General features: G+C 43.5%; 1 protein-coding gene across 2 annotated transcripts in view; it reads left to right on the top strand.

Moving 5' to 3' along the window:
• The window catches only part of syt10 (synaptotagmin X), a 78,421-nt gene that overhangs the window by 29,607 nt on the left and 21,764 nt on the right, over positions 1-27,050 (top strand). For both annotated transcript variants that reach the window (XM_087997094.1, XM_043709805.2), the window contains exons 2-5: positions 10,727-11,102; positions 16,874-17,447; positions 20,674-20,794; positions 26,800-26,971. In XM_087997094.1, the coding sequence (XP_087853220.1) occupies positions 10,727-11,102; positions 16,874-17,447; positions 20,674-20,794; positions 26,800-26,971 (1,243 nt within the window). The remainder of the gene's footprint in view (positions 1-10,726; positions 11,103-16,873; positions 17,448-20,673; positions 20,795-26,799; positions 26,972-27,050) is intronic.

The following is a 27,050-nucleotide window of genomic DNA, read 5'->3' on the forward strand; positions in this document are numbered from 1 at the left end:
TCTGATAACCCACTATGCAAAAACATTCCTTCAAACTTCCCCTTTTGTTCTTCCTGTGTCTTCTTCCTCCGTGCTGTGTGTTTGAGACTAATTTGCATCCAAAGTAAACAGCCTTTGACCACTTACTCATTTTGATTTCCTCTTGACATTTTCTTAAAATATCCCGAGGAAACAAATGCAGAAAGGTCTGGGGATTGACACTAATTGATTGCTTTCTGAAGGAGCAATGCATACTCAGTGGGTTACATGGTCTCCTTTTGTGCTGTCCTTCTCTATGATTTTTGAGCCTATCACCTCCCCATTGACTACAGAATTTTAATCCTTTCCATTTCTGGGCTTCTAATGCTTTTCCCTGTAGCTAGTAGTCCAAGACTGAACACAATGCGCCAGCTGTAGCCTAACATACAATAGTCATCCTAGCTTTATGCTCAGCATCATGTTTAAGACCATGAGACCATAATAAATGGGAACAAACGTAGGCCATTCAGCTCCTCTGCCATTCAATAACATCATAGCTAATTCAACATTCCTCATAACAACTTTCTTTCATTTCCCCATAACCCTTGATTCTCTGACTAATCAAGAATTTATCCCTCTTAGCCTTAAGTACATAAAACGACTCTGCACCCAACTCTGTGGAATGGAGTTCCAAACATTCTCAACCCTCTGAGAAAAGGAGGTACTCCTCGCCTCCGTTTTAAATTTGTGCTCCTGTATTCAGAGAGTGTGCCTTCTGGTCTCAGACTCTTTCCATAAGTGGAAACTTCCTCTCAGCACTTACCCTGTCAAGCCCCTTAAGAATCTGATATGTTGCAGTGAGGTCATCTCTCATTCTTTGGAACTGCAGTGAGTAGAGTCCCAGTCTGTTTAACCTTTGTTTGTAAGACAATCTCATCATACCAGGGATCATCCTAGTGTACCTTCTCTGAACTGTCTCCAGTGAAATTATATATTTTCTTAAGGGAACCAAAACTGCTCACTTGTACTCCAGTTATGGTCTCACCAGCACTTTGCACAGTTGCAGTAAGACTTCTCTACTCATATACTCCAATCCCCTTGAAATAAGGGGCCAATATTCCATTTGCCTTCCTGATTACCTGATGCACCTGTGTGCTAGCTGTCTGTGTGTCATGTACAAGTACCCCCAAGTTCCGTTCTGTTGCAGCTTTCTGCAGTTTTTCTCAATTTAAATAATATGCTGATCCTTTGTTCTCCCTTCCAAAATGAACAACTTCACATTTTCCTATATTATACTCCATTTATATTTTTGTGCACTTTTCTAACCTACCAATATCTCTACTGAGCTCGACTGAATGTAGAGCTGGTTGGAATGTGAGCCTCACTTTACACCATTGATAAGGTTGGAGGTAAAGTCATTAGCGTATTTAAGAAAGAAGTAGACTTCTACAAGTTGAAAGTTGTCTGAAGTAAGGCATTGAGACAGAAGATCAGTCATGATCATGTTGAATGTTGGAATGGGGTTGATGGGCCAAAAGGCCTTCTCCAACTTTTATTTTCTCTGTCTCTATATTGCTGCTTTTCACTGGTGTATGGAATCAAACGGTTAGGTTTTCTGATTGAGTGAGCCCTGCTTAATGTTATAGTGCTTAATGCAATATTTTTGCTACATCCAAGTGCTGTTGTTCAATTTTAGCGAGTTAATAATTTAACCTCACTGCTTTAACAATATTGTTGTGGTTATTGATCATATTCCTCTTGCTCTGTAAAATAGCAGAACATTTATCATCATAACTGTTTTGATATAAAACCAGTTCACAAGAAGCAGGAATTGTTTATTAATTTGCATCTTGTATTTCTCTTGCAAAAAAAGTATTGAGTTTCATTATAAATTTATTTCATAAAGAAACATGTTCAAAGAATAAAGACTTTCATTCCTAAAGCACCTTTCGCGATCTCAGGATTGCACTGCAGCCAATGCAGTACTTTTGAAGTGGATGCAGGATACTCAATGGACAATGTGTGCACAGCAATCTCCCACAAGCAGCAATGAGGGAATGTTAACGATCATAGTTTAGTGATCAACATGACCATGGGAGCACTCTCCTGCTCTTGTTCAAAAACAGTGCCATTATATCATCTATATCCAATTGAGAGGGTAAACTTTTCAGAGAGTGCAGCACTCTTCCAGTACTGCAGTGGGAAATTCAACCTCCTTGTAGGAACAGCAGTAGTCCATTCAGCTTGTCACATCTGCTCTCCCAGTTGAATTGACCTTGGCTGATCATTTATGTCATATCCCAGAGCTATCTTGCTATTTTGTTATATCATTAAGCTCCACAAATCTTTCAATTTCTGACTTGGATATGCTCAGTGACTGAGCCTCACGACTACTACCCTCTGAATGAAGAAATTTCTCCTCATCTCCATTTTTAAGTGGCCTGCCTGGCGTCCTGAGATTCTATCCCTTTTGAATCAAGACTAATGAGGTCAGGAGCTGATTGGCTTGATGGAAGCTATGCTGGGTACTAGCAAGCAAAAGGGAAGATGATAAAATAAAAGAAACTAGACTTTTTGCAGACAATATAAATATTGAGATTTTGAATCATACTGGAATATAATCCCCGCAATGCTCCTTTACAAAACCCAAAACAATCCTGCACAGCACTCACTCCAGAAGATCCTTTTCTCTAATGTCTGGATGGATTTAATTTGACTTCAACTCTTGGTCTGGAAAATCTTTGAGGGGCGGGATGGTGGCTCAGTGGTTCGCACTGCTGCCTCATACTGCTAGGGACCCGGGTTCAATCCCTGCCTTGGGTGATTGTCTGTGTGGAGTTTGCACATTCTCCTGTGTCTGCGTGAGTTTCCTCCAGCTGCTCCGGTTTCCTCCCACAGACTAAAGATGTACAGGTCAGGTGAATTGGCCCTGCTAAAATTGCCCATAGTGTTAGGTGCATTAGCCGGGGGTGTCTGAATGGGTTACTCTTTGGAGGGTTGGTGTGGACTTGTTGGGCCCAATGGCCTGTTTCCATACTGTAGGGAATCTAATCTAATCTTTTTGGCCCTGTTGTATACATGACCTTAACTAATTCTTCAGCATGTTATCCAAACATTGTTGGTCTGGGACTATCACTAACTTCTTATTCTAAGATAATCTATTGTTAACAACTCAATCTCCTCCTTTCTCAGGAGCAACTTTACTTATGAAAACCTCTGCAAAACTACTCAAAACTGAAACTAAAATGGAGAAGTTCTCTTACATATTATTATGAAAATTAGCCCTCAGAAATTGTTTTTAAAATAAAGTCCACCATGGCGAGAGAAGTACTCCAGGTAACTGTTCATTTCCTTCACAAACACACAAAAGCCCATTTGGCACAACTTCAGAATTCAAAATTAACACAAAATTGTATCAACAAGATATATAAATTACAAAGCCTACATCACACTATCCCTGTGAGATGGGAAATGAAGGAACCATATTGAAGGAAAATAACATGTCAAAGCACAGACAGCAAAATTACTGAATACAAGAAACTCAGCTGTCAACTGCCAGACGTCAAAGATTAATTGAAGCGTTTTGATTGCTTGTTATATCAATTTCCCTTGGTCAATGAAGGAGATTAAAAAAACAATACAATACAAAAAACAATTGATAAACAATACAGAGGTCAAAGTTACCACCCCTCAGTCCCAGATTCAACCTGCAGGCCCAGAGGGAAAGTCTTGCATAAGTTCATAACATTCTCACAATGACAAGAAGATTCTAAGTTGGAATCAGGAAATTGTTACTGGTTTGTATTGCACTGAGGCCAGTGGCTTGAGGTTCTAAACTCCACATTGGAACAAAGGCTACCATTGTCTCCTCTAACAGCTGTAACGTCTCTTCTATCAATATTTATGTACTAACCATGGTCAGTTTTTGCAAACTGTTTTATTTACAGTATTGTACAACCTACTGTTGTCTATAATCACATCTCTGGCTTAATCACATCTCTCTCTAGTGCAAACAATCCCAACCCTTCTTCAAATGCTCTTGCATGTGATTTTTACATTATGATGTAACCACCATCTCATTTAAGATATCTATTGTCATTTTATTATAGGTACTGCACTGAAAGAGGCCATTCTGCCTGCTATGTCAGTGCTAGTCCTATGTAAGAGCAACACAGCTCGTCCCATTCCATGGCTTTTTCTCTACAGCCCTACAACATTCTTCCTTTAGGATAATTTAGAGGTGCTGAATTAATGGCTTTTTCACAAATATTTTCCCATGGGCTACAGACAACAGGCGAATTTCTTTCGAGACAGAAACAAACCGAAAGCAAGATACTGCTGGACAGTCATCAATGTGACACATTGAGCTGATTTCTCTCTTTCTCCCAGATACTGTCTGTTCTGTTGAATGTTTCCATCAGCTTTGTCCCGAACAAAACCAAACCATATGATAATCCTCCAGCAAAGGGACCAACACATCCCAATCATAGGTGTCCAATGTGAGACCTGTGCTAGAAGATGAGCAGAGTCTGATAACATTCTAGGTCATGCGCTGCCAAAGATTCTTTACATTTCTGTGATCTAAGAAAAGCACTAACCTCATTAAGAATAAAAAAAATACTGTAGTTTCACCTTGCCACAAGGATGCCTGAGAGAGACCAAGATCACGTCATTTTCTGTGATGTTTCCTTCGGGTTGGGTAGCTCAGTTGGCTGGATGCCAACAACGAGTTCAATTCCTGTACTAACTGAACTCATGGTGAGGTCTTGCCTTCTCAACCTCACCCCCTCGCCTGAATCATGATGTCCCTCAGGTTAAACTCACTACCAGTCATGTCTCTATTAAGAAATACGATTGTCTAGGACTATGGCTATTTTGCCTTATACTGCTCATTAGCAGGTCAAATAGTCAGACCTAATCCTGACAGTCTGACTCTTGAAGTGGCTGAGCAAGTTTAACTTAATGTTTCACAAACTTGCTGAGGGCCACTAAAGGCTGACAATAAATGCTGAGAATAGACAACATAAGAGGATTTAACAAAATATTGTGATAACTCAAATGATTCAGGCAGGCTTGTACAACAGGTAGAGTGTAGACTAAGTGTGGCACTGTTAAAGACAGCAGGTCAGGCAGCATCCGAGGAGCAAGAGGGTCAACATTTCAGTCAGGACACTTCTTCAGAGGCGATTCATGTGTGGAATGAACTTCCTGAGAAAATGGTGAATGCAGGTAAAATTACAATGTTTAAAAGACATTTGGATGGATATGTGAATAGGAAAGGTTTGGAGGGATATGGGCGAGGAGCAGGCAGATGGGACTAGTTTAGTTTGGGATTACGTTCGGGGTGGACTGGTTGGACCAAAGGGTCTGTTTCTGTGCTGTATGACTCTATATAAGGTTCTTTGGTGGCTTGACACAAGTAGATTTAGCAGGGTGTTTCTCCTGCTGGGAAACTAGGGTACCAGAGTGCATCCCCTCAGGGTAAGGGGTCAAGTTAGACGTTCAAGTTAGGCTGGGATTATACGGTGGGTCAGTGCTCATAAAAGATTGAAGCATTATACTGGCAGAACTAAAGCTGGGAATTTAATTTTTACTGTGTAAACTTTCTTTTATTACCAGTGTAGACACATCTAAAGTCTATACAGGGGCTGCCTAGCAATGAAGGAAACAGTCCCTGGTGATCATACTTCAGTGGAGATGCAGTGACAACTCCCTGGAACACTAAAGTTTCTCTCTGGTGTGAAAATGCCTGAGCTACGTTCTTTCTTTCAGTTCAGTGGCATCTTCCTGTTTCTATCAGTCCCTCAAGCCTATACTGTTCCAAACCCAAAACCTCAGCCACTGAGAAGGACAAAGGCAGCAGATACATGGGAACACCACAACCTACAAATTCCCATCTCAGCCACTTACCTTCTTGAATTGGAAATAATATGCCATTCCTTCAGTGTGACTGGATCAAAATCCCTTTCTAGCAGCATAATGGGTGTTCCTGCAACTCAAAGGACTGCAACTATTCAGGAGGACAGCTCCCCACCATCTTCTCAGGGGCAATTAGGGATGAACAGTATGTCCTGACATTGGCAGGTCCTGAAGAAGACTTACACTCTAACTGTTGACTTTTTCACCTCCTGTTGCTGCCTGGCTTGCTGCGTTCTTCCAGCCTCCTGCTTGTCTACCTTGGCCTTTTTTGCCAATAACATAACAAACACCTTGATGAGGTCAGTCGTCAACTTCCTAAATTCGAGGGAATGTACAATTTGTAATTTAACCCCTTAAGCTCCAGTGTGGTCTTGCCTCTCTGCAGTGTAAATGGCCAACGAGTCAGGTTGCGTAGAATGGGTGCTAAAACCAATCAGGAAACAGTAAAAACCCTAACATTATACAACAAATATTCAGAAATTGTCAAAAATATCAACTTTCTGTTCTGTTCAAGTTCCTCTGGTCGATTGGTATCTTTCAGGATGTTAAACCCTTGTTTAAGGAATCCCTTGTTAAATGGAAGAGGGCAGCCTATGTAAAGATGAGGCGTGAAGGTTCAATTGGGGCAATTGAGAGTTATAAGGTAGCCAGGAAGGACCTGAAGAGAGAGCTAAGAGCAGCAAGGAGGGGACATGAAAGGCCCTTAGTTGGTAGGATTAGGGAAAACCCTAAGGCTTTCTATAGGTATGTCAGGAATAAAAGAATGACTAGGGTAGGAATAGGTCCAGTCAAGGATAGTAGTGGGAAGTTGCGTGTGGAGGCTGAAGAGATTGGGGAGACATTGAATTAATACTTTTCGTCAGTATTCAATCAGGAACAGGATATTGTTGTCAATGTGAGTACTGAGTCACAATTAAGTAGAATGGATGGCTTTGAGGTATGTAGAGAGGAGGTGTTGGAAATTCTGGAAAGGGTGAAAATAGATAAGTCCCCTGGGCCTGATGGCATTTATCGTAGGATTCTCTGGGAAGCAAGGGAGGAGATTGCAGAGCCATTGGCCTTGATTTTTATGTCCTCGTTGTCTACAGGAGTAGTGCCAGAAGATTGGAGGCTAGCAAATGTGGTTTCCTTGTTCAAGAAGGGGAGTAGGGATAACCCTAGTAACTATAGGCCGGTGAGTCTCTCTTCTGTTGTGGGCAAAGTCTTAGAGAGAATTGTAAGGGATAGGATTTGTGAACATCTGGATAGGAATAATGTGATCAAGGATAGTCAGCATGGTTTTGTGAAGGGCAGATCGTGCCTCACAAACCTTATTGAATTCTTTGAGAAGGTGACTAAGGAGGTGGACGAGGGGAAAGCGGTAGATGTGGTGTATATGGATTTTAGCAAGGCGTTTGATAAGGTTCCCCATGGTAGACTACTGCAAAAAATACGGAGGTATGGCATTGAGGGTGAGTTGGAGGTTTGGATTAGGAGTTGGCTGGCTGGAAGAAGACAGAGGGTAGTTGATGGCAAAGGTTCATCTTGGAGTGCCGTCACTAGCAGTGTTCCGCAAGGATCTGTTTTGGGACCATTGCTGTTTGTCATTTTTATAAATGACCTGGAGGAGGGGTTAGAAGGTTGGGTGAGCAAGTTTGCGGATGATACGAAAGTCGGAGGAGTTGTAGACAGTGAGGAAGGATGTGGCAGGTTACAGCGGGATATAGATAAGCTGCAGAACTGGGCAGAAAGGTGGCAAATGGAGTTCAATGTAGCTAAGTGTGAGGTGATTCACTTTGGTAAGAGTAATAAAAAGATGGGGTACTGGGCTAATGGACGGATACTTGGTAGTGTGGATGAGCAGAGGGATCTTGGTGTCCATGTACACAGATCTTTGAAAGTTGCCACCCAGGTAAATAGTGCGGTGAAGAAGGCATATGGCGTACTGGCTTTTATTGGTAGAGGAATTGAGTTCCGGAGTACTGAGGTCATGTTGCAGTTGTATAAGACTCTGATGCGGCTGCATCTGGAATATTGTGTGCAATTTTGGTCGCCATACTATAAGAAGGATGTGGAGGCACTGGAACGGGTGCAGAGGAGGTTTACCAGGATGTTGCCTGGTATGGTAGAAAGATCGTATGAGGAAAGGCTGAGGCACTTGGGGTTGTTTTCATTGGAGAAAAGAAGGTTTAGGGGTGACTTGATAGAGGTGTACAAGATGATTAGGGGTTTAGATAGGGTCGACAGTGAGAATCTTTTTCCACGTATGGAATCAGCTATTACAAGGGGGCATAGCTTTAAATTAAGGAGGGGTAGGTATAGGACAGATGTTAGGGGTAGGTTCTTTACTCAGCGAGTCGTGAGTTCATGGAATGCCCTGCCAGTAGCAGTGGTGGACTCTCCCTCATTATGGGCATTTAAGCAGGCATTGGATAGGCATATGGAGGATAGTGGGCTAATGTAGGTTAGGTGGGCTTGGATCGGCGCAACATCGAGGGCCGAAGGGCCTGTACTGCGCTGTATTCTTCTATGTTCTATAAACCCAAATCCCATGTGTCCTCCTCAGAGGGACATACAAGATCCAATTGCAGTGCTTCAGAGAAGTCTAAGGGAGATCTCCCCAGTCTCCTGATATAGATTGATCCTTCAATCAACCACACACGAATGCAGTTGGTCAAAAGAAACAGGTTGGAAGGTGGAGGTGAGATATGGGTTCAAATCCCATCATATGGCAGCTGGTAGAATTTATATTCAGAACTAGTCTCAGTGTAGTGACCATGAATCTATTGTTGAGTCTTGTAAAAACCCATCTGTGCTCTAATGTTCTTGAGGAAAGGGAAATCTGCTGGCCTTGCATGATCAGGCCTATGTGCCCTTTTGACCCACAGTCACGTGACTGGCTCTTAACTGTCCACTGAAGTAACTGAACAAGCCACTCAGATCCAGAGCAATGAGAGGTGAGCAACAAATGCTGGCCTAGCCACCAACACTCCCATCTCATGGAAAAACAAATGGGGTCTCTCAAAGAAGAGAGAAATGGAGAGTTTTCATGGAAGAATTCCACCAATGAGGCCCATGCAAATGAAAGCATTTCCCAAAAAAAAGTGCCCAGTCATTGCCCTGCTAATGTTTGTGAGAGCTTACTGGGCATAAATTGGCCACTGCACACTTCCCATGAAACAGTGACTGCATCCACTTTGAAAAAAAAGTACTTGTCTGGCTAGATGCAATTTGTTCCTAAGTCATTAAAAGTTCTGTATAAATGCAAGAATGCATTTTCCTTTTTCTCACTTCTTGTAAGACGGTTATTCTGCCAGTGCAGACAATGAGCTCAGTACTTTGCTTCAGAGACACCGGAATCCTCAGGAAGGGACAATTCCAGAATCCCTTCTGTGGCTCCATTATTTCCTTAGCAGTTTGGTGTAATTGCTAGAATCAGAGACTTGGGAGGAGATGTAGAATAATGGTTTAAGTTTGACTTGTGCTATGCTAATACAGCAAAGTAGACATCATCATCAGAAGGGACACGATATCACATGATCTTGCTCTTAGTTTGCAGCCTCGTAGTGAGATGAAATGACAGAAGAATGACTTTATTTAAGAAACAATGTTTCCATTACCTCAACATGCCCTGTAAGAATTCCATAGACTGCTGCAGCAGCTCCATTGTGTCTTAGGAAACAACTGAGGGCAAATCGCAGCAAAAGTATTGCCTTGTAAAGTCAATGAAATAAGTTTTGAGACCAAAGGTTGCAGGACTGGGGTAAAGAGCATGACTCCAGACACATGCCAACCCCAATTTGACTGCAGTGAGTTCTGAGAAATTGACTTTAGATAAAGGCAATTAAGATGATGGGTTATAGGTTTTGTTGACAAGCCTTGCATTTATTGCCTCATCCCTTGTTGCTCTTGATCTCTGATTGGCTTCCTGGGTCATTTCAAATGGCATGCGAGAGTTGACCAAGTGGGTTGGGAGTCACATGTGGACCAAGTCAGCTGAGGATTTCATATTCCCTTCCCTAAAGGACATTGGTGAACCAGGTGGGTTGACATTAGATTAGCTTTTAATTCCAGGTTATATTGAATTTGAATTTCGCCACTGTCATCATAGGATTTGAACTCCTGTCTACCCAGGACATTAACCCAGGTCTCTGGAATAACAGCGCACTGACATTACCAGTGAAATCCAGCTTGGAGGAGTCTCCTAACTATGTCCAGCCTCTCATGGTCTGCAAGAACGTTCGAAGAATTTTAGATCACCTCTCATTCCTTGAGACTCCAGAGAATACAGACCTGCCCTTAATCTCTCTATGTAGAGGCAGAGTCATCTTATGATGCAGTGGTAATGTCCCTGCCCCTGGGCCAGGAGGCCTGAGTTCAAGGTCAAGATTAGGGTGGGGCTGGAAAAGCACAGCAGGTCAGGCAGCATCTGAGGAGCAGGAAAATCAACATGTCGGGCAAAAGCCCTTCATCAGGAAGGCCTGAGTTTAAGCCCCACCTGCTCCAGAGGTGTGTAATAACATCTCTGAACACATTGATTAGAAAAACAAGTTGACAAAATAAAAAAATTAAGGTAGTCCTGACTTTTGAGGGAATAATTGGGTGAACCTCCACTGCACTCCTTCCATGGTGGATCTATCCTTTCTTGAATAAGGAGAACAAAGCTGCACTATTTCCAGGTGAGGTCTTGCTCCTCTCTGTATCCTGATTAGGTCTGAACATTTTGCTGATTATTGAGAGAAGATATTGTAAAGATATTTGGAAGTGGGTATGCTGAGACCAGTTCCTTTCTCAATCTTTTCCTGTTTTCTCTCCTCCCTGTTTGTCTGCCATGTTGTTTGCTTGATTCCACCTCTCTGCCCGCTCCTAGACATTTCAGTCAGTCTCCTTGCTGTAGTCGTCTGTTTCTGTGGGCTTGCCTTGTTGGTAGTGTCTCTGTTTGTGTTTTGGAAGCTTTGCTGGCCATACTGGAGGAATAAAGATCTCACCTCTAATGCAAATAACGTCCCTCAGCAAACATCGAGCGAAGTTCCAGAACCTGTGGAGACTCCAGAGAAAAAGGAGATCAAGGAGATTAAAGAGATTAAAGAGAATGGGAAGAATCCAGTCACACAACTGGCGACCGCCATGAAGATCAGCCAGACCTCCCCCGATATCCCTGCTGAGGTCCAAGCAGCTCTCAAGGAGCATCTTCTCAAACACACGCGCGTGCAACGCCAGACGACTGAACCGACATCCTCCTCCAGGTGAGTACCAGCCCAAGTGGGATTGCTATGTGGTTCGCAGGAGGCGTACAACTTTTTTTCTCCTTTGTTAATTCATGGGTTGACGGTGTCACACGCCCTCGTTTATTGCCCAGTGAGCAGTTAAGAGGCAACCACACTCCCAAACTGGGAAAGGAAGGGGTATCCTTAACGGGTTTGGCGACACATGTAAGCCAGGCCCAGTAAGGATAGGCCTTCCCAGTTTCCTTCCCTAAAGGGGATTAGTGAACCAGATGGGTTTGTCTAACAACTGATTCATCATTAGACTCTTAATTCCAGATTTCTCTTTTTATTGAATTCAAATTCCACATCTGCCATGGCGGGATGTGAACCCGGATACCCATTATCTGGGGTCCTTGGATTAACCATCCTGCAATAATACCACCAGGCCTTCACCTCCCATAGCATTTAGCTTAACTGGATGAATCTCCAAGCAATGAGGGCAATGGGAGAACTAGTATGGTCTGGCAATACATGCAGAGAGTGCGATGGGATTAATATGTCCAGAAGGGAAATACCAGTAAAACTGGCAAATAAGACATACAGGTCGTTCTGCTTTAATGCATGTTCATTAACATGAATTCACTCTAATACGATTGACAAATTGCGAAAATTGCTTCTAAAGCGTGAACATTTAAAAAGTGTGTTGGCTGTAATCTGATTACATCACCAACGCTTTAAGCGTTGTTTCTAAAGCCTGATTCTTCTATAACACGGGGTTGCACAAGAACACAACCATCCCATTATAGCAGAATTACCTGGACTGATCTGACTTGTCTCGTATGCTTCCAAATAGAGCCCCAGTGTGACAATTAAAATAAAACAAAGAACTGCGGATGCTGGAGATCTGGAATGAAAATAGACATTGCTAGTAAAACTCAGAAAGTTAGCATAGTGGCTCAGTGGTTAGCACTGCTGCCTCACAACACCAGGGTCCAGGGTTCTGTCTGTGTGGAGTTTTCACATTCTGCCCCAGTCTGTATGGGTTTCCACCAGCTGCTTCAGGGATGTGTAGGCTACGTGCATTAGTCATGGGAAATGTAGAGCATTAGGGGTAGGAGAATGGGTCTGGGTGGATACTCTTTGGAGGGTTGGTGTGGAATTGGGCCAATAGGCCTAATTCCACACGGTAGGGATTATATGATTCTGCTACCTGAACAAAGTGAAACAACTCATCAACATTATCCACGTTTTTCATTTATTGGAAAACCCAAAAAAGAAGGCCTTTAAGGAAATTTTACAGATAAAGTGATACAGAATGATTCTGTGCTTTTGAAAGTGAAATAACACATGACAGCTCCATTAAACAGCTCATCCATAACTAAACTGAAGATTGAATTGAGTTAGTGTTTTAATACTATGGCTTGGCCCACTATGGACCGCCAATATCAGGCAGCACCCCTGTGTCAGGCTCCATCAGTCTCAGGCACCACTTCCCCCACCTCCCCCACCCCAGCCTAACTCCCTGGCCCCCAGAGCCACACAGTCTCCCCCAAGAAGGGTTACATCTGAAACATCAACTTCTCCACCTCCTGATGCTGCCTGGTGTGCTGTGTTCTTTCAGCCCCCTGCCTGTCTACCTAATCTTCCTTCATTGTCAATCTAGACAGCACATCATCCCCACTGCAGGGAAGGGGGTCTCCACCACGTCTGTCCCATTTGCCATATACCTGCTCTCACCTCTCCCTCTACGAGCTACAATAGAGCTCTCCTTGTCCTTATCTCCATAACTAATGGATCATTCTTCAGACCTGCTCCAATATGACACCTTCTCCCCGCCTCCCAACATTCTACTGGGATCTTTCCTTCAGGATGTCCTGTCCACCTCTTCCTCTCCCCCTGACACCTTCCAAAACAAACATAGGAGTTGCTATCTCAGATCTTTCACCTCCTCTATTATTCTCACCATTGTAGGTCCCAAACACTCCCTAGAGGTGAAGAAACAATTTATTTTACTTCCTTCGATATTTGAGTTTGATGTTTTACAATCTAATCTCCTTTGGGAAAAGTCAAGCATGGATTGGCCAACTGCTTTGCAGAACAAAGCCTTCCTTATACGCCATAAGCATAGACTCAAGTATCCAATGGCTTCTCATCTTTGTCTGCCATTTCGCACAGCCACTGTCCACTCAGTTTTAACCTCCTGCAATATTTAAACAAATATATTTCAACACCAACTCAAGAACCAGCAACTCATCTTTTAATCAGGCACTTTCTAGGTTCAAAGCAAAATTGAAAAATTTCAGAGTGTAACCTCGATCCACTTATTCAGACAGTAGCTGCTCCTGGTGATTCTGCCGTTCCATTAACACCCCTTCTCCACTCACCTTTTTATTTGTTCCCGTGTCCCAGCAATGTTATTAGTGCTATAACACCATAAGACATAGGAGCAGAAATAGGCCATTCAGCCCATCAAGTCTGCTCCGACATTCAGTGAAATCGTGGCTGATCGGAAAATCCTCAACTCTACTTTCCTGTCGTTCCCCATAAACTTTATCTTGCTTTAAAAAAATCTGGCTATCTCAGCCTTGAACATACTTAATGAACCAGTCTTTACAACCCCTGCAGTAAATAATGCCATAGATTCATTACCCTCCTCATCTCCATCTTAAATATCTAATTTTGACATTATGCCTAGACTCATGGTCAAACTTAATGGTATTCCAGCAGTGGATTGAATAGTATTGTTCCACCTGGGGACCCTGCAGTGTCTGGGACTCAACATCGAGTTCAATAACTTGAGAGCCTGATTCCATCCTTCGTGTTGTTTTACTCAGTTCTGTCATGATTTGGGCTGCTTTAGGCATGTTTGCTGAGGGATGATTTGCATGTAAACACAAGCCCATTATGATGTGACATGAGTTGTGTTCAGCACAGCGAACCCATTTTCTCACTTTAACCTCTTCATTATCAAATATTCAGCTTTTCTTCTGTCCTGGCCTGCTATCCTGAATTATCATGTTCACCTATCCTTTTCATATCTCCCTCTCTCTCTCTCTCTCTCTGGGCTCCATCTCCACTTCATATCTGCTGACCTCTTCCCTTTTCCTCCCAGCTGCCTTCCCCTACTTCAGCTTCAGTATAAATATCACCTTTCCTGAGCTACTAACAGTTCTGATGAAGAGTCACATGCTCACAACGTTAACTCTGCTTTCCTCTCACAGATGCTGCCAGACCTCATAGTGAATGATAACATTTCCACAGTGTGGAAGCAGGCCATATGGTCCATCGATTCCACACCGACTTTCCAAAGAGTATCCCAGCTGAAAATGTGTTGCTGGAAAAGCGCAGCAGTCAGGCAGCATCCAGGGAACAGGAGAATCGACGTTTCGGGCATAAGCCCTTCTTCAGGCTTATGCCCGAAACGTCGATTCTCCTGTTCCCTGGATGCTGCCTGACCTGCTGCGCTTTTCCAGCAACACATTTTCAGCTCTGATCTCCAGCATCTGCAGACCTCACTTTCTCCTCAAAGAGTATCCCACCCAGGCCCAACCCCAATCCTATCCCTGTAAATCCACATTTCCCATGGCTAACCCGCCTAGCCTGCACATCCCTGAATACCAAGGGCAATTTATTAGATTAGATTAAATTCCCTACAGTATGGAAACAGGTCCTTCGGCCCAACAGGTCCACACCAACCCTCTGAAGAGTAACCCACCCAGACCCATTCCCCTACCCCATATTTATCCCTGACTAATGCACCTAACACTATAGGCAGTTTAGCATGGCCAATTCACCTGACCTGGACATCTTTTGGACTGTGGGAAGAAACCGGAGCACCCAGAGGAAACCCCACGCAGACATGGGGAGAGTGTGCAAACTCCACACAGGCAGTCACCTGAGTTTGGAATCAAATGTGGGTTCTGGGTGCTGTGAGGTAGCAGTGCTAACCACTGAGGCACTGTGCCACCCTAGTTCCAGAGGACATGAAGGAGAGAAATTATAAAACTAACCCAGAGAAACAAAGAGTTGACTCATAACTCTCTTGAGCAGGGTCAGGTGAGGTGTTAACATCAACCCCAACCCACCCATTTGAGGGATAATTAGAGGTAGCATGAGGAATAGGTACTGACCCAATCCAGGCTGCCAATTGTAGTGTTTTATCGAGGTAGGCCCAAGATCGAACTGCTTTACATTGGCCAGAGATAATAGTATCCAGCCATCAGGAAAATTGGCAACTGTAGGGAGGTGAGGGCAAGTTCACACAGCCGGTAAGCACCTTTTCAGCATTGTCTGTGGGCCAAGAGGATCAGGAAATCTTCACTCTAAAGAGCCAACAGCTGTCTCCCCATATGTAGTTCATACCCATCCTCAAATTCTACTGCTGGCTAGAACTTTTCTGCCTGTTCTGCAGTCTTCCTGCCTGTCCCCCCACACGCCTGTTCTGCAGTTTCCCTGCCTGTTCCCCCACATGCCTGTTCCTGTAGCCTCTCTGCCTTTCCCCCCACACGCCTGTTCCTCTAGTCTCCCTGCCTGTTCCCACACACGCCTGTTCCTGTAGCCTCTCTGCCAGTCCCCCCACACGCCTGTTCTGCAGTCTCCCTGCCTGTTCCCCCACACGCCTGTTCTGCAGTCTCCCTGCCTGTTCCCCCACACGCTTGTTCTGCAGTCTCCCTGCCTGTTCCCCCACACGCCTGTTCTGCAGTCTCCCTGCCTGTTCCCCCACACGCCTGTTCCTGCAACCTCCCTGCCTGTACCTCCACACGCCTGTTCCTGCAACCTCCCTGCCTGTTCCCCCACACGCCTGTTCCTGTAGCCTCTCTGCCTTTCCCCCCACACGCCTGTTCCTGTAGTCTCCCTGAATATTCCCTCACATGCCTGTTCCTGCAGCCTCCCTGCCTGTTCCCCCACACACCCGTTCCTGTAGTCTCCCTGCCTGTTCCCCCACATGCCTGTTCCTGCCTGTCCCACCACACGCCTGTTCCTGCAGCCTCCCTGCCTGTTCCCTTACACACCTGTTCCTGCAGCTTCCCTGCCTGTTCCCATGGACACCTCTCCAGTCTACATGCCTGACTGCAAGCCAAGCCTGTTTATTCAGCTGAGTCCTAGGCAGTTACTTTTGTGAAGAATAATCTTGCCCATTGCTATAGATTGATCGCTGAAGTGAATCAATAACTCCGATAATGTTTTACCATGAGTCTGTCAGAGTGGACAGACCAAATCTTTGTTGATCTACAAGTGTGGCATTCCCTCAGAGCAGCTTTCTCTCCACTTCGTCAGGTGATGGTGCATCCTGGTTCCACTCCAGTGGTGTGGGGATGAAAGTTGAAGCTAGTGCTGTACAGAGGCAGTGTTGGAGGTGATGTTTTTGCGATGTTAAACCATCACTCCACCAACCCTCTGAGGTGTTTCTTGTAGTTTTATTTTGTGGAAAAGCAGGGGAGGCCCATGGAGTAGCTTACCTGTTCAAACTGCTATTGCTCTTTGTCAGCGTCTTTGGCAAATTAATGGGCACATTTCCTACTCTGGGATAATGACAGCACTGCAAAAATAATTCAATGGCTGAAGAACACTTTGGGATGTAGGTCACAAATAGTGCTGTAGCTGATTGTCCGAATTCAGAACATCGGTAGTGTTTCATCTTCTGAGCAGTGCGTTGGATGCTGATATCAGATCTTTTCCACATCTTCTGGGATGGGGGGGGCATGAGGAAGGAAATGGTTTAAAGTCGCGTCTAATTTTTATTTGATCCAAACTGGTAGCGGTGATATTAAAATTGATTCATAAGAGACCGGACTGTTTTCCTTTTGTAGGCATAATTCCTTCAAAAGGCACTTACCAAGACAAATGCATGTGTCGAGTGTGGATTTCAGTATGGACAGCATGCAAAGAGACAGCCTGCAGAGAGGGGAGACAACCACCAGTATTGGACGAATTAAACCGGAGCTGTATAAACAGAAGTCTGTCGACTCTCAGGATGGTGAGCAAGAGGATGTGAAAACGAGTGGAAAATTAAACCTTACCCTTAAGTATGATTACGAGAATCAGCATTTGATCGTAACCATTCTCAAATCCTTGGACTTGCCAGCAAAAGACTTTTCTGGAACCTCGGACCCTTACGTTAAAATTTACCTCCTTCCGGATCGGAAAAAGAAATTCCAGACTCGAGTTCACAGAAAGACACTCAATCCCATCTTTAATGAAACCTTTCAGTTCCCAGTGCCCTTGGACCAGCTCAGCAACAGGAAGCTGCATTTCAGTGTTTATGACTTTGACCGATTTTCGAGACATGACATGATTGGGGAGGTAATTGTGGATAACCTGTTTGAGCTGTTGGAACCTCCAAGGGAAGATACCATCTGGAGGGACATCATTTGTGTCAAGACCGTGAGTTTGATTGCTGTCAGAAATCTCAGCCGCTTTTACAATGTTCCCAGGGGCCAAACATTCCACCTTCCCACCCCTGCCCCGCCACTTCCCCAAGCTCCACCCTTGGTAAAATGCTTACTTCTTAAACCAAAGGTTGTAAGATTCAGGATTTGACATGTAATCCAGCCTGATAATATAGCTCCCCTACAATGGGAGTGCAACATTGACACTGAGATTGATCTTTGACCATTTTGCAAATAGTATGATTCCAGCTGTTTGGGATCAACTTTACCCCGATTTCTCTTATGGGAAATGTTGAGCATTGTACCATTATGCCTGCTCAGCTGTATATAGAACACTGCATGGCATTAAGTTCTGGAGCCATTCTCCCTCCCTTAATCATTAATGTAGAGAAAATCACAATGTGCTGTGCAGGAGTGGGTATCGTAAGGAACTATCGAGACTGATGCTTTTAAGGATGAAATACCTGGGAGGTTGAGCCATACTGATCTGTAGAGAGAGAGTGAGGAAAAGGAAATCAAAGACTTCTTCTGGAGAAAGGTCATATTTGATTTGAAACTAACTCAGGCCTGGATTTCATTTTACAAATTCGGACAGGTCTCTGTTTTTAAATTTTATTTTGTTGCCAGTTTTTGTGTTGCCCACTAATTCTTTTTTGGGTGTTGGATGAGGAAAGGTTTAGGCTTCCTTTAAGGCAGCTGGAATAAAGCACAAAGATGGAAGAAAGTGCTCCCAGGACCATGGCTGACTAGAGTCGCAGATGCTGTTGGGCAAGGTGATGTGTTTTCTCTCATGACATTTTTAGAAATCTTTTTTTGAGCCTTCAATGCCAAATAAAAACTCATTTTGGGAATGGAGGCCCTTTACAATTTCTAGTTATAGAGTCATATCGCACAGAAACAGACCCTTCGGTCGAACCAGTCCATGCCGACCATAATCCCAAACTAATTTAGTTCCAACTGCCTGTGCTTGGCCCATATCCTTCCAAATATTTCTTATTAATGTCCTTATACTATAACAAACTAAAAATGAATCAAAATAAAAATGTTCTACACCTGGAATAACTGTAAGGAATCTAGAAATACGCCTAAATCTCAGGAATAGCTGCAAGATCTATGCTACTCTTGTCCACCATTTTCGAAAAGAGAAGTTGTGACTGATTTCCTGTTGTGATGTTATCTCTCTGTCACATGATTTTCCTACCTGATTTTATTCGCTCATGGGATGTGGATGTCACTGGCTGTGCTAGCATTTATTTCCCATCCCTCAATGCTCTTGAGAAGATGGTGGTGAGCTGCCTGAAGTCCATGTGCTGTTGGATCATCTATAGTGCTAGAACATAGAATATTACAGCACAGTAAAGGACCTTCGGCCCTCGATGTTGTGCCGACCTGTGGAACCAATCTGAAGCCCATCTTTCCTACACTATTTCATTTTCATCCATATGTTTATCCAATGACCATTTAAATACCCGAAAGGTTAGCGAGTCTACTACATTTGCAGGCAGGTCATTCGATGCCCTTACTACTCTCTGAGTTAGAGATGGAAATGTGTTGCTGGAAAAGCGCAGCAGGTCAGGCAGCATCCAGGGAACAGGAGAATCGACGTTTCGGGCATTTTCTTCAGTTTCCTGAAGAAGGGCTAATGCCCGAAACGTCGATTCTCCTGTTCCCTGGATGCTGCCTGACCTGCTGCGCTTTTCCAGCAACACATTTCCATCTCTGATCTCCAGCATCTGCAGACCTCACTTACTCTCTGAGTTAGGAAACTACCTCTGACATCCGTCCTACATCTATCACCCCTCAATTTAAAGTTATGTCCCCCTGTACTAGCCATCACCATTCAAGGAAAAAGGCTCTCACTGTCCACCATATCTGACCCTCTGATTATCTCATAAGTCTCAATTAAGTCACCTCTCAACCTCCTATTCGCAAATGAAAACAGCCTCAAGTCCCTCAGCCTTTCCTTATCAGACCTTCGCTGCATACCAGGCAACATGCTAGTAAATCTCCTCTGAACCCTTTCCAATGCTTCCACGATATTCCTATAATGTGGCGACCGGAACTGTACGCAGTACTCCAAGTACAGCCGCACCAGAGTTTTGTACAACTGCAACATGACGTCATGGCTCCAATAAAAGCTAACACACCGTGTGCCTTCTTAACAACCCTATCAACCTGGGTGGCAACTTTCTTGAATCTATGTACATGGACACCAAGATCTCTCTGCTCATCTACACTGCCAAGAATCTTACCATTAGCCCAGTACTCTGCATTCCTGTTGCTCCTGGAGACAGAACTCCAAGTGTTTAGCTCAATGACACTGAAGATACAGTGCTACGGTTCCAAGTCAGGATGGTGAGTGGTTTGGAAAGAAACATGCAAGTAGTAGTCACCAATCCTTTTTTAAAGACTGTGCTAATACAAAGAGGGAGTTAGCTCCCCTTTGAATCTATAATTGGTCTCTTTTACACCAGTTGGCCACTATTTTTTATTTATTCACTCTCAGGATGTGGACAATTCTGGCTGGGCCAGCATTTATTGTCCATCCCTAATTGCCCATTGCTGTGGGTCTGGAGTCACATGTAGGCCAAACCAGATAATGATGGCAATTTCCTTCCTTCAAGGACATTGGTGAATCAGATGAAATTTTTACAATAATTGCTAATTGTTTCATGGTCATCATGAGACCCTTAATTCCAGATTCTTTGTTGAATTCAAAATTCTACCATCTGCCATGGCAAGATTAGAACCTCGGCTCCCAGAACTTTAGCTGAGTTTCTGGGTTAATAGTCTAGTGATAATACCACTAGGCCATTGCCTTTTCTCACAAATGGTCAAGTTAATTGACAATAATCAGGCACTGATGGGTCGTTGCAGAAACAGTTGTGGGCAGGAGGAAATTGAGCCCTTGGTTTGTATTCTGGCTCTCTCACTTTGCCAAGAAATGGAACATTTGATTTTTCCTGCCCGATGCTGCCAAGGCCTGTGGGGTATTTCCAGCAATTTTGTAATGAGTTCAGCTTTCCGGTATCCATAGTGTTCTCTATTTATTTTAGGTTTTAAGACAGTCAGCGTGATGAGGCAAACACTTTGCTTGCTGCATAATCCCATTCTCCATTTTAAATCATCGATTTGAGGTGCGTTCTCCTTGGAGGGATCAAAATGGAACCGCCTTTGTAATGTTAGAAGTGTAACTTTAAATGTTCTTATTCCTCCTCCAGGAAAGCGTGGATTTAGGGGAGATTATGTTTTCTCTTTGCTACCTTCCAACAGCTGGTCGGATGACACTGACAGTCATCAAGTGCAGGAACCTTAAAGCCATGGACATCACCGGATTCTCTGGTACGTCTCAGAAGGATCAGAGTGGCACAGAGCAGATTCATTCAGGGAGTGCTGAATATGTGGAAAACCGTGACCTGGCAGAAATGTGACAGAGTCATTGGGTGGGATTGTCTGTTCCAGGGATGGTGAGCTTGGGGCGGTCAGGAGACTTTTGAGTTGGGTCCTCGGGGTGACATACCCAAATCCCACCACTACCTCGCTCCCTCTGGTGTCCGGTTTTGGATGGTAAGCTCGCTGGTCAATCTTCCTGCCTGCAGACCATTGAAGGCCTTAAGGTGTTTGGAGGATGTCATCCTATTGCCACTGGAATTACCCACACAACAGTCAGATCTATCACTATGTGGTCCTTTTGGTAGATTACTTACAGTGTGGAAACAGGCCCTTTGGCCCAACAAGTCCACACCGACCCTCTGAAGAGCAACCCTCCCAGACCCATTCCCCTACATTTACCCCTTTACCTAACACTACGGGCAATTTGGCATGGCCAATTCATCTAACCTGCACATTTTTGGACTGTGGGAGGAAACTGGAGCACCCACACAGACACAGGGAGAATGTGCAAACTCTACACGGACAGTAGCCTAAGGCGAGAATTGAACCCGGGTCTTTGGCGCTGCGAGGCAGCAGTGCTAACCACTGTGCCACCCGTAGCTTCCACATTGCAGGCCAGCTTGCTACTTCATAATGGAGGTGGGGTAAGATCTCAATCAAAGTTGGGGTGATTGAGCTGCTGGTCATCAGGCAGGAAGGGGTATATCTGCTGGGAGCCATTATCTTGTTTTTGTTTCCAATAGCCCTGATCCCCTTTTCAGGAATTGCATTTGATAATCCACAGGTAATCCAACATGAGTTAGACACTGAACATTTTGTGTTAACACCAGATAACAGCACATCCACAGTAAAGAGTTCACACCAAACTGCAGTGGCTGATAACCCACAATAATGTGAAATTGTTCGACAACATCTTGACCAGAGTACAAGTGCTCAAACCATCATATTATGTCTGCCATGCCAAAACTTTATCTCAATGTGTAGAGAAAATGTTTAAGAGCAACTTTTAAATAAACCCTTGTACCTGTTTTTCATACGAGAAATCCTATTCTTTGAAGGAAAAGGAGGATGTTATGACAGAATCCTTCATAATCTTGAGACTCTGGGGAGTGCTCTTCCTCCAGCAGCCACTACTTCCTCTGTGGCACCACTGAGCACAAGAGCTGTCAGCCTCTGATGGCCTCTACCTCTCTCCTGATGTATTGACTCCAGCCAAACGCCCATAAGTGCAGAGGCAGTGCTGGCTGACAAAACTCCCAAAGTTTCTAGATCTGCCCAGAGAGTCAATATTCCCAGTACAGAAAGCCTTTCAGCCCATCAGATCCATGTTGTCCCCCTGCAGAGTCAGTTTTGATGCATTTTTGGGGATTTAGTATTATGCTAAGTCTCAGTCTGAACACTGAGACTGGCTTTTCACTGAGAACAAGTATCAGAAGATTTATTTTTGAGCAACTAAACTCATTGTGATTTTATCACAGATATTCAGAGCTTGGGCTCAAGCTGTTTGACCATGCGGAAGGAGAAAAAGAGTAAAACTGGAAAATTTTGGCCGAGTATGTGTTATGTTTTGTATCCCTCAAAATGAAGCTCCAGTATGTCCAATTCATTCATTTCCAAGTATTACTGGTTTTTGCTGGTTTTTCCCACTGGGTAATCAACCTACCTGATGGATTAATAACAAAATGAGTCTCTAGTCCAGATGGAGTTTATATTTTAATGCAAGAATATCGCTTAGCATAATGATATCACTCTGTTAAAGGGATGTGCTTATCTGATTTTAGGTATCACTTTCCTACAAAGAATACAACTTCTCCCATGAAAAATATTTATGAGAATAGAGATTTTTTAAAAAACAACTTTTTTTACACAATTTCTTTCCACATTGAGAGAAGGTTTTGGTGGCCTTATACAACGACCAGATTGAGTTCTTGTACTGTTGTCAGGATATTTAAACAATTTCATACTATAATGGGTTGTCAGCTTTTGTAGATTGGTGTGAATTGTTTACTCTGGATGTGTTATTATCCAGTGTTAGCACAAAACTTTCAGTGTCAGGATCGTGTTAGATTATCTGTGGGTTATCAAATGCAATGGAAATGTGCTTTCTGTTCCATCTTAGAACATGGTCCTTGGTCGTAGCAGTTTTGTGATCTCTTTTGGGCTCTGTATTGTTCTATACATTGAAGTATTGGAGTTAGTGTCAGGTACTCTTACATTTTGAACAGAATGAGGCTGCGGTAACTGTCTACACACTTTTTAATCGTGCTGCTGTGGGCTCAGTGGTTAGCACTGCTGCCTCACAGCACCAGGGATCCGGATTTGACTCCAGCCTTGAGCGACTATCCATGTGGAGTTTGCACATTCTCCCTGTGTCTGCGTGGGTTTCCTCCTGGTGCTCCGGTTTCCTCCCACAGTCCAAAGACTCAGTCACATTCGGCGATTTAAACAATCCTTGGATAAGCACATGGATGATGATGGGATAGTGTAGGGGGATGAGCTTAGATTAATTCACAGGTCAGTGCAACATGTTCTGCATTGTATTGTTCAATGTTCTATGTTCTATGAAGAAGACATTTGGTATGCTTTCCATTATTGGTCAGAGTATTGAGTACAGGAGTTGGGAGGTCATGTTGCGGTGTACAGGACAATGGTTAGGCCACTTTGGGAATATTGCATGCATTTCTGGTCAGCCGAAGGGCCTGTTCTGTGCTGTATTGTTCAATGTTCTACACAATGGCAAACCAGGCCTCAATGGACCACTTGTTTTAGCAATGTAGAACATTTGTGGTCTTCATCCTGAAGAGCTATCTTGACTTCTGAGGCACTTCACCTGACAAAGGAGCAGTGCTCCAAAAGCTTGTGATTTCAAATGAACCTGTTGGACTATAACCTGATGTCGTGTGACTTTGGACTTTGCCCACTCCAGTCCAACACTAGTACTTTCACATCTTAACTTTTGAGATCAACAGAGTCTCACAGACTTTCACTGTCTCTAACAGGATGGCATGGTGGCTCAGTAGTTGGCACTGTTGCCTCACAGTGCCAGGACCCAGGTTTGATTCCACCTTGGGTGACTGTCTGACTGTGTGGTGTTTGTACATCCTCCCTCTGACTGTGTGGGTTTCCTCTGGTGCTCCAGTTTCCTCTCATAGTTCAAAGATGTGCAGGTTAGGTGGATTAGCCATGGCAAATGCAGGGTTACGGGGATAAGGTAGGGTGTGCTGCTCTTCAGAGGATTGGCAAGGACTTGATGGGCCAAATGGCCTGCTCCCACACTGTAAGGATTCAGTGACCTCAGATCCATTATAGGAAGTGAGTTTGTGATGCAAATTTTTCACTATTTGCTTGCATATACCTCATCTAGGATAGGTAACAGGGTAATGTTAGCACTCGCATCTGTACTGTGTGGATTTTAGCTTGCAGTTCATGCTGACCATTTTTCCTGAGATTCATTGTCTTTATCATAATGTATGCTTCAGCTAGTCTAATATTGTCAATGTGATGTATCCAACTTACCGCTGGATGGTTCTGATCAGAATTTGCTGTGTTACAGGTATTTCCTGACCTTCATCCACATGTTTGCATTTGGGTGTAATTTTGGGAATGCTCTTGATGTTGAACTTTATCTCAACCATTGTTTTGTGTTGTAGTTGAGCTTTATAGTGTATCATGGGCTTGTGTTGTAGAACACTGGTCAGTTCCTTTTGTGTATGAATAGGGGACTATTGACTTAGTCAATGCTTGAACATATTGCTGTCTTGCAACAATGGCTTTGAACTTTCATCTGTCTTCCAATAATGTGTCCTTCAGCTTTGTCTAAGAGAGAGTTTCTTGAAATGATTAATTGGTGTTGTAACCAATATCATGAGTCGTTCTCCATTTCTCTAACCTCACATTTTGTAGCACTGTCTGGCAGCAAACTATTCCATTGTTTCACTTGCTTATTGCCTGTAGGACATAAATTCAAGTCTATGAATCCTGAGATTTACTCTAACCTTGAGCAGATCCTCTATGAATCTTGGTCATTGTTCGAGAAACTGAAAGAATTTCTTTCAGATGTCCAGCTTTTATATGTTCTTAAAAGTTCAATACATCTGTGACTTGCTGAAGGCATGAACTGTTTTCATGACAATACTCCACATCCTGCCATACTGAGAATTCCCATTCATTTTTACTATCTCTTTTCTGTCTGTTAACCAGTTCTCAATCCATATTAGTATTTTCTCCAAAATACCACACATTTTAATTTTATTTACACAGCAGAGATTAGTGCAACTTTATCAAAAGCCTTCTTAAAATCCAAGTGCACCTTGCTCGCTGATTCTCCTTTATCTTTGTTACAAATAACATTTTCAAAATGCCCTAGTGGGTTTGTCAAACTTGATTTCCCTTTTGTAAATCCCTGTTGTATCTGCACAATAGTATCATTATTTTCTGGGCAGCTGGCTATCACATCCTTTGTAACCTCTTCTACTAATCTCAAATTAATATATCTATAGTTCATTATTTTTCTCCCTCCTTTTTTTGCAATATTGAAGATATTACCTAGTAGGGTGACGGAACGTCTGGAAATGAACCTTCCAGCTCACCGAACAAACCTACACCCATTATAGTCACTACTTTCCAGGCTGCAAGCATCTTTCCAGAGTACAAAGAATAATGAAATGTAGCTGCCAGTTCATCCATTATTTCTACTGTCATCTCCTTCAACACTCAGATATAATTCATCTAATCTCGGGGGTTTGGCAGCTTTCAATACAGTACTAGCACTTTATTAGTCTGGACTTCTTTCAGTTTCTCGTTTTCACAAGTCCCTCAGTTCTCTTGAATATCTAGGAGATTTATTGTACCTTCCACTATGATGACAAGCACAAAATAATTATTTACATTCTGTATTATTTCCCTGATATCCTTTATAAATTCTCAAATCTCTGCCTGTGATGGACCCATTGTATCCTTGGTAATCTTTTATTCTCACATTCTTAAGGAAGCTTTTACAGTATACTTTTATGTTTCCCACCACCTGGCGTTCATATTCTGTTTACTATTTGTTTCCCAGTTTCTGAATCATCCTTTGCTCAATTCTAATTGCTGCTAATCCTCAGTCTTACCTCTGCCAACATTGTAAGCCAACAAGTATTTTAGCTGGTGGCTTGTGTCCAAATCAAACAGAATACATGAATATTGTTGCAGTCACACTTATCCTACAACAACAAAACTTTATATTTAAATAGAATCTTCAATGTACAAACAGATCCCAAGACACTTCACAAGAATGTTAATGCGCAAAATGCGGAGTGAAGCAAATAAACCAATTTGGTCACATGGTGAAGAAGGAAAGTGGGGTGTAGAGATTAGATTCCTCTACAGTATGGAAACAGGTCCTTTGGCCCAACAAGTCCACACCAACCCTCTGAAGAGTAACCCACCCAGACCCATTGCCCTCTGACTTATGCACCTAACACCACAGGCAAGTGAGCATGGCCAATCCACCCTAACATGCACATCTTTGGACTGTGGGACGAAACCGGAGCAAACCCACGCAGACACAGGGAGAATGTGCAAATTCCACATAGACAGTCGCCCAAGGCTGGAATCAAACCTGCGTCCCTGGTGCTGTGAGGCAGCAGGTGCTAACCACTGAGCCACCGTGCTGGGAAGGACAACCCAGAGTTTAAATCTTAGGCAGCTGAAGGCATTGCTGTTAATGGGACAGTGATTAAGATCGGGGGGTGCAAGAGATCTGAATTGGAGGAAGACTGAGATCTGAGGGTTCTGGGACTAGTGGAGATTGCAGAGATGCAGTGGGGTTCGTCCATGGAGCGATTCAAATATGAGGATGAAAGGCCAGACAGGGCAATTATTTCATCTGACTTGTAAGTGGTGGAGTAAGGATTTGGGGAGTCTGGAGGTGAGTTGCTCGCCCGCAGTAAAAATACATGTTTGTTTCTCAGACCCATATGTAAAGGTTTCTCTAATTTGTGAGGGACGAAGACTGAAAAAGCGAAAAACCACGACAAAGAAGAACACTCTGAACCCAGTTTACAATGAGGCTATCATCTTTGATATTCCTCCAGAGAGTATGGAGCAAGTCAGTCTCTCGATTACAGTCATGGACTATGATCGGTGAGTTTCTCTTCCTGTTGTTTTCTCATTTATACCAATGCTTCAATAAACCATTTGCAAAAGGGAGATTCGCAACAAT

This window comes from Chiloscyllium plagiosum, unplaced genomic scaffold (genome assembly GCF_037043375.1).
Source record: "Chiloscyllium plagiosum isolate Xiang-an unplaced genomic scaffold, Cpla_swu_hap1 HiC_scaffold_19, whole genome shotgun sequence".
Taxonomy (NCBI): domain Eukaryota; kingdom Metazoa; phylum Chordata; class Chondrichthyes; order Orectolobiformes; family Hemiscylliidae; genus Chiloscyllium; species Chiloscyllium plagiosum.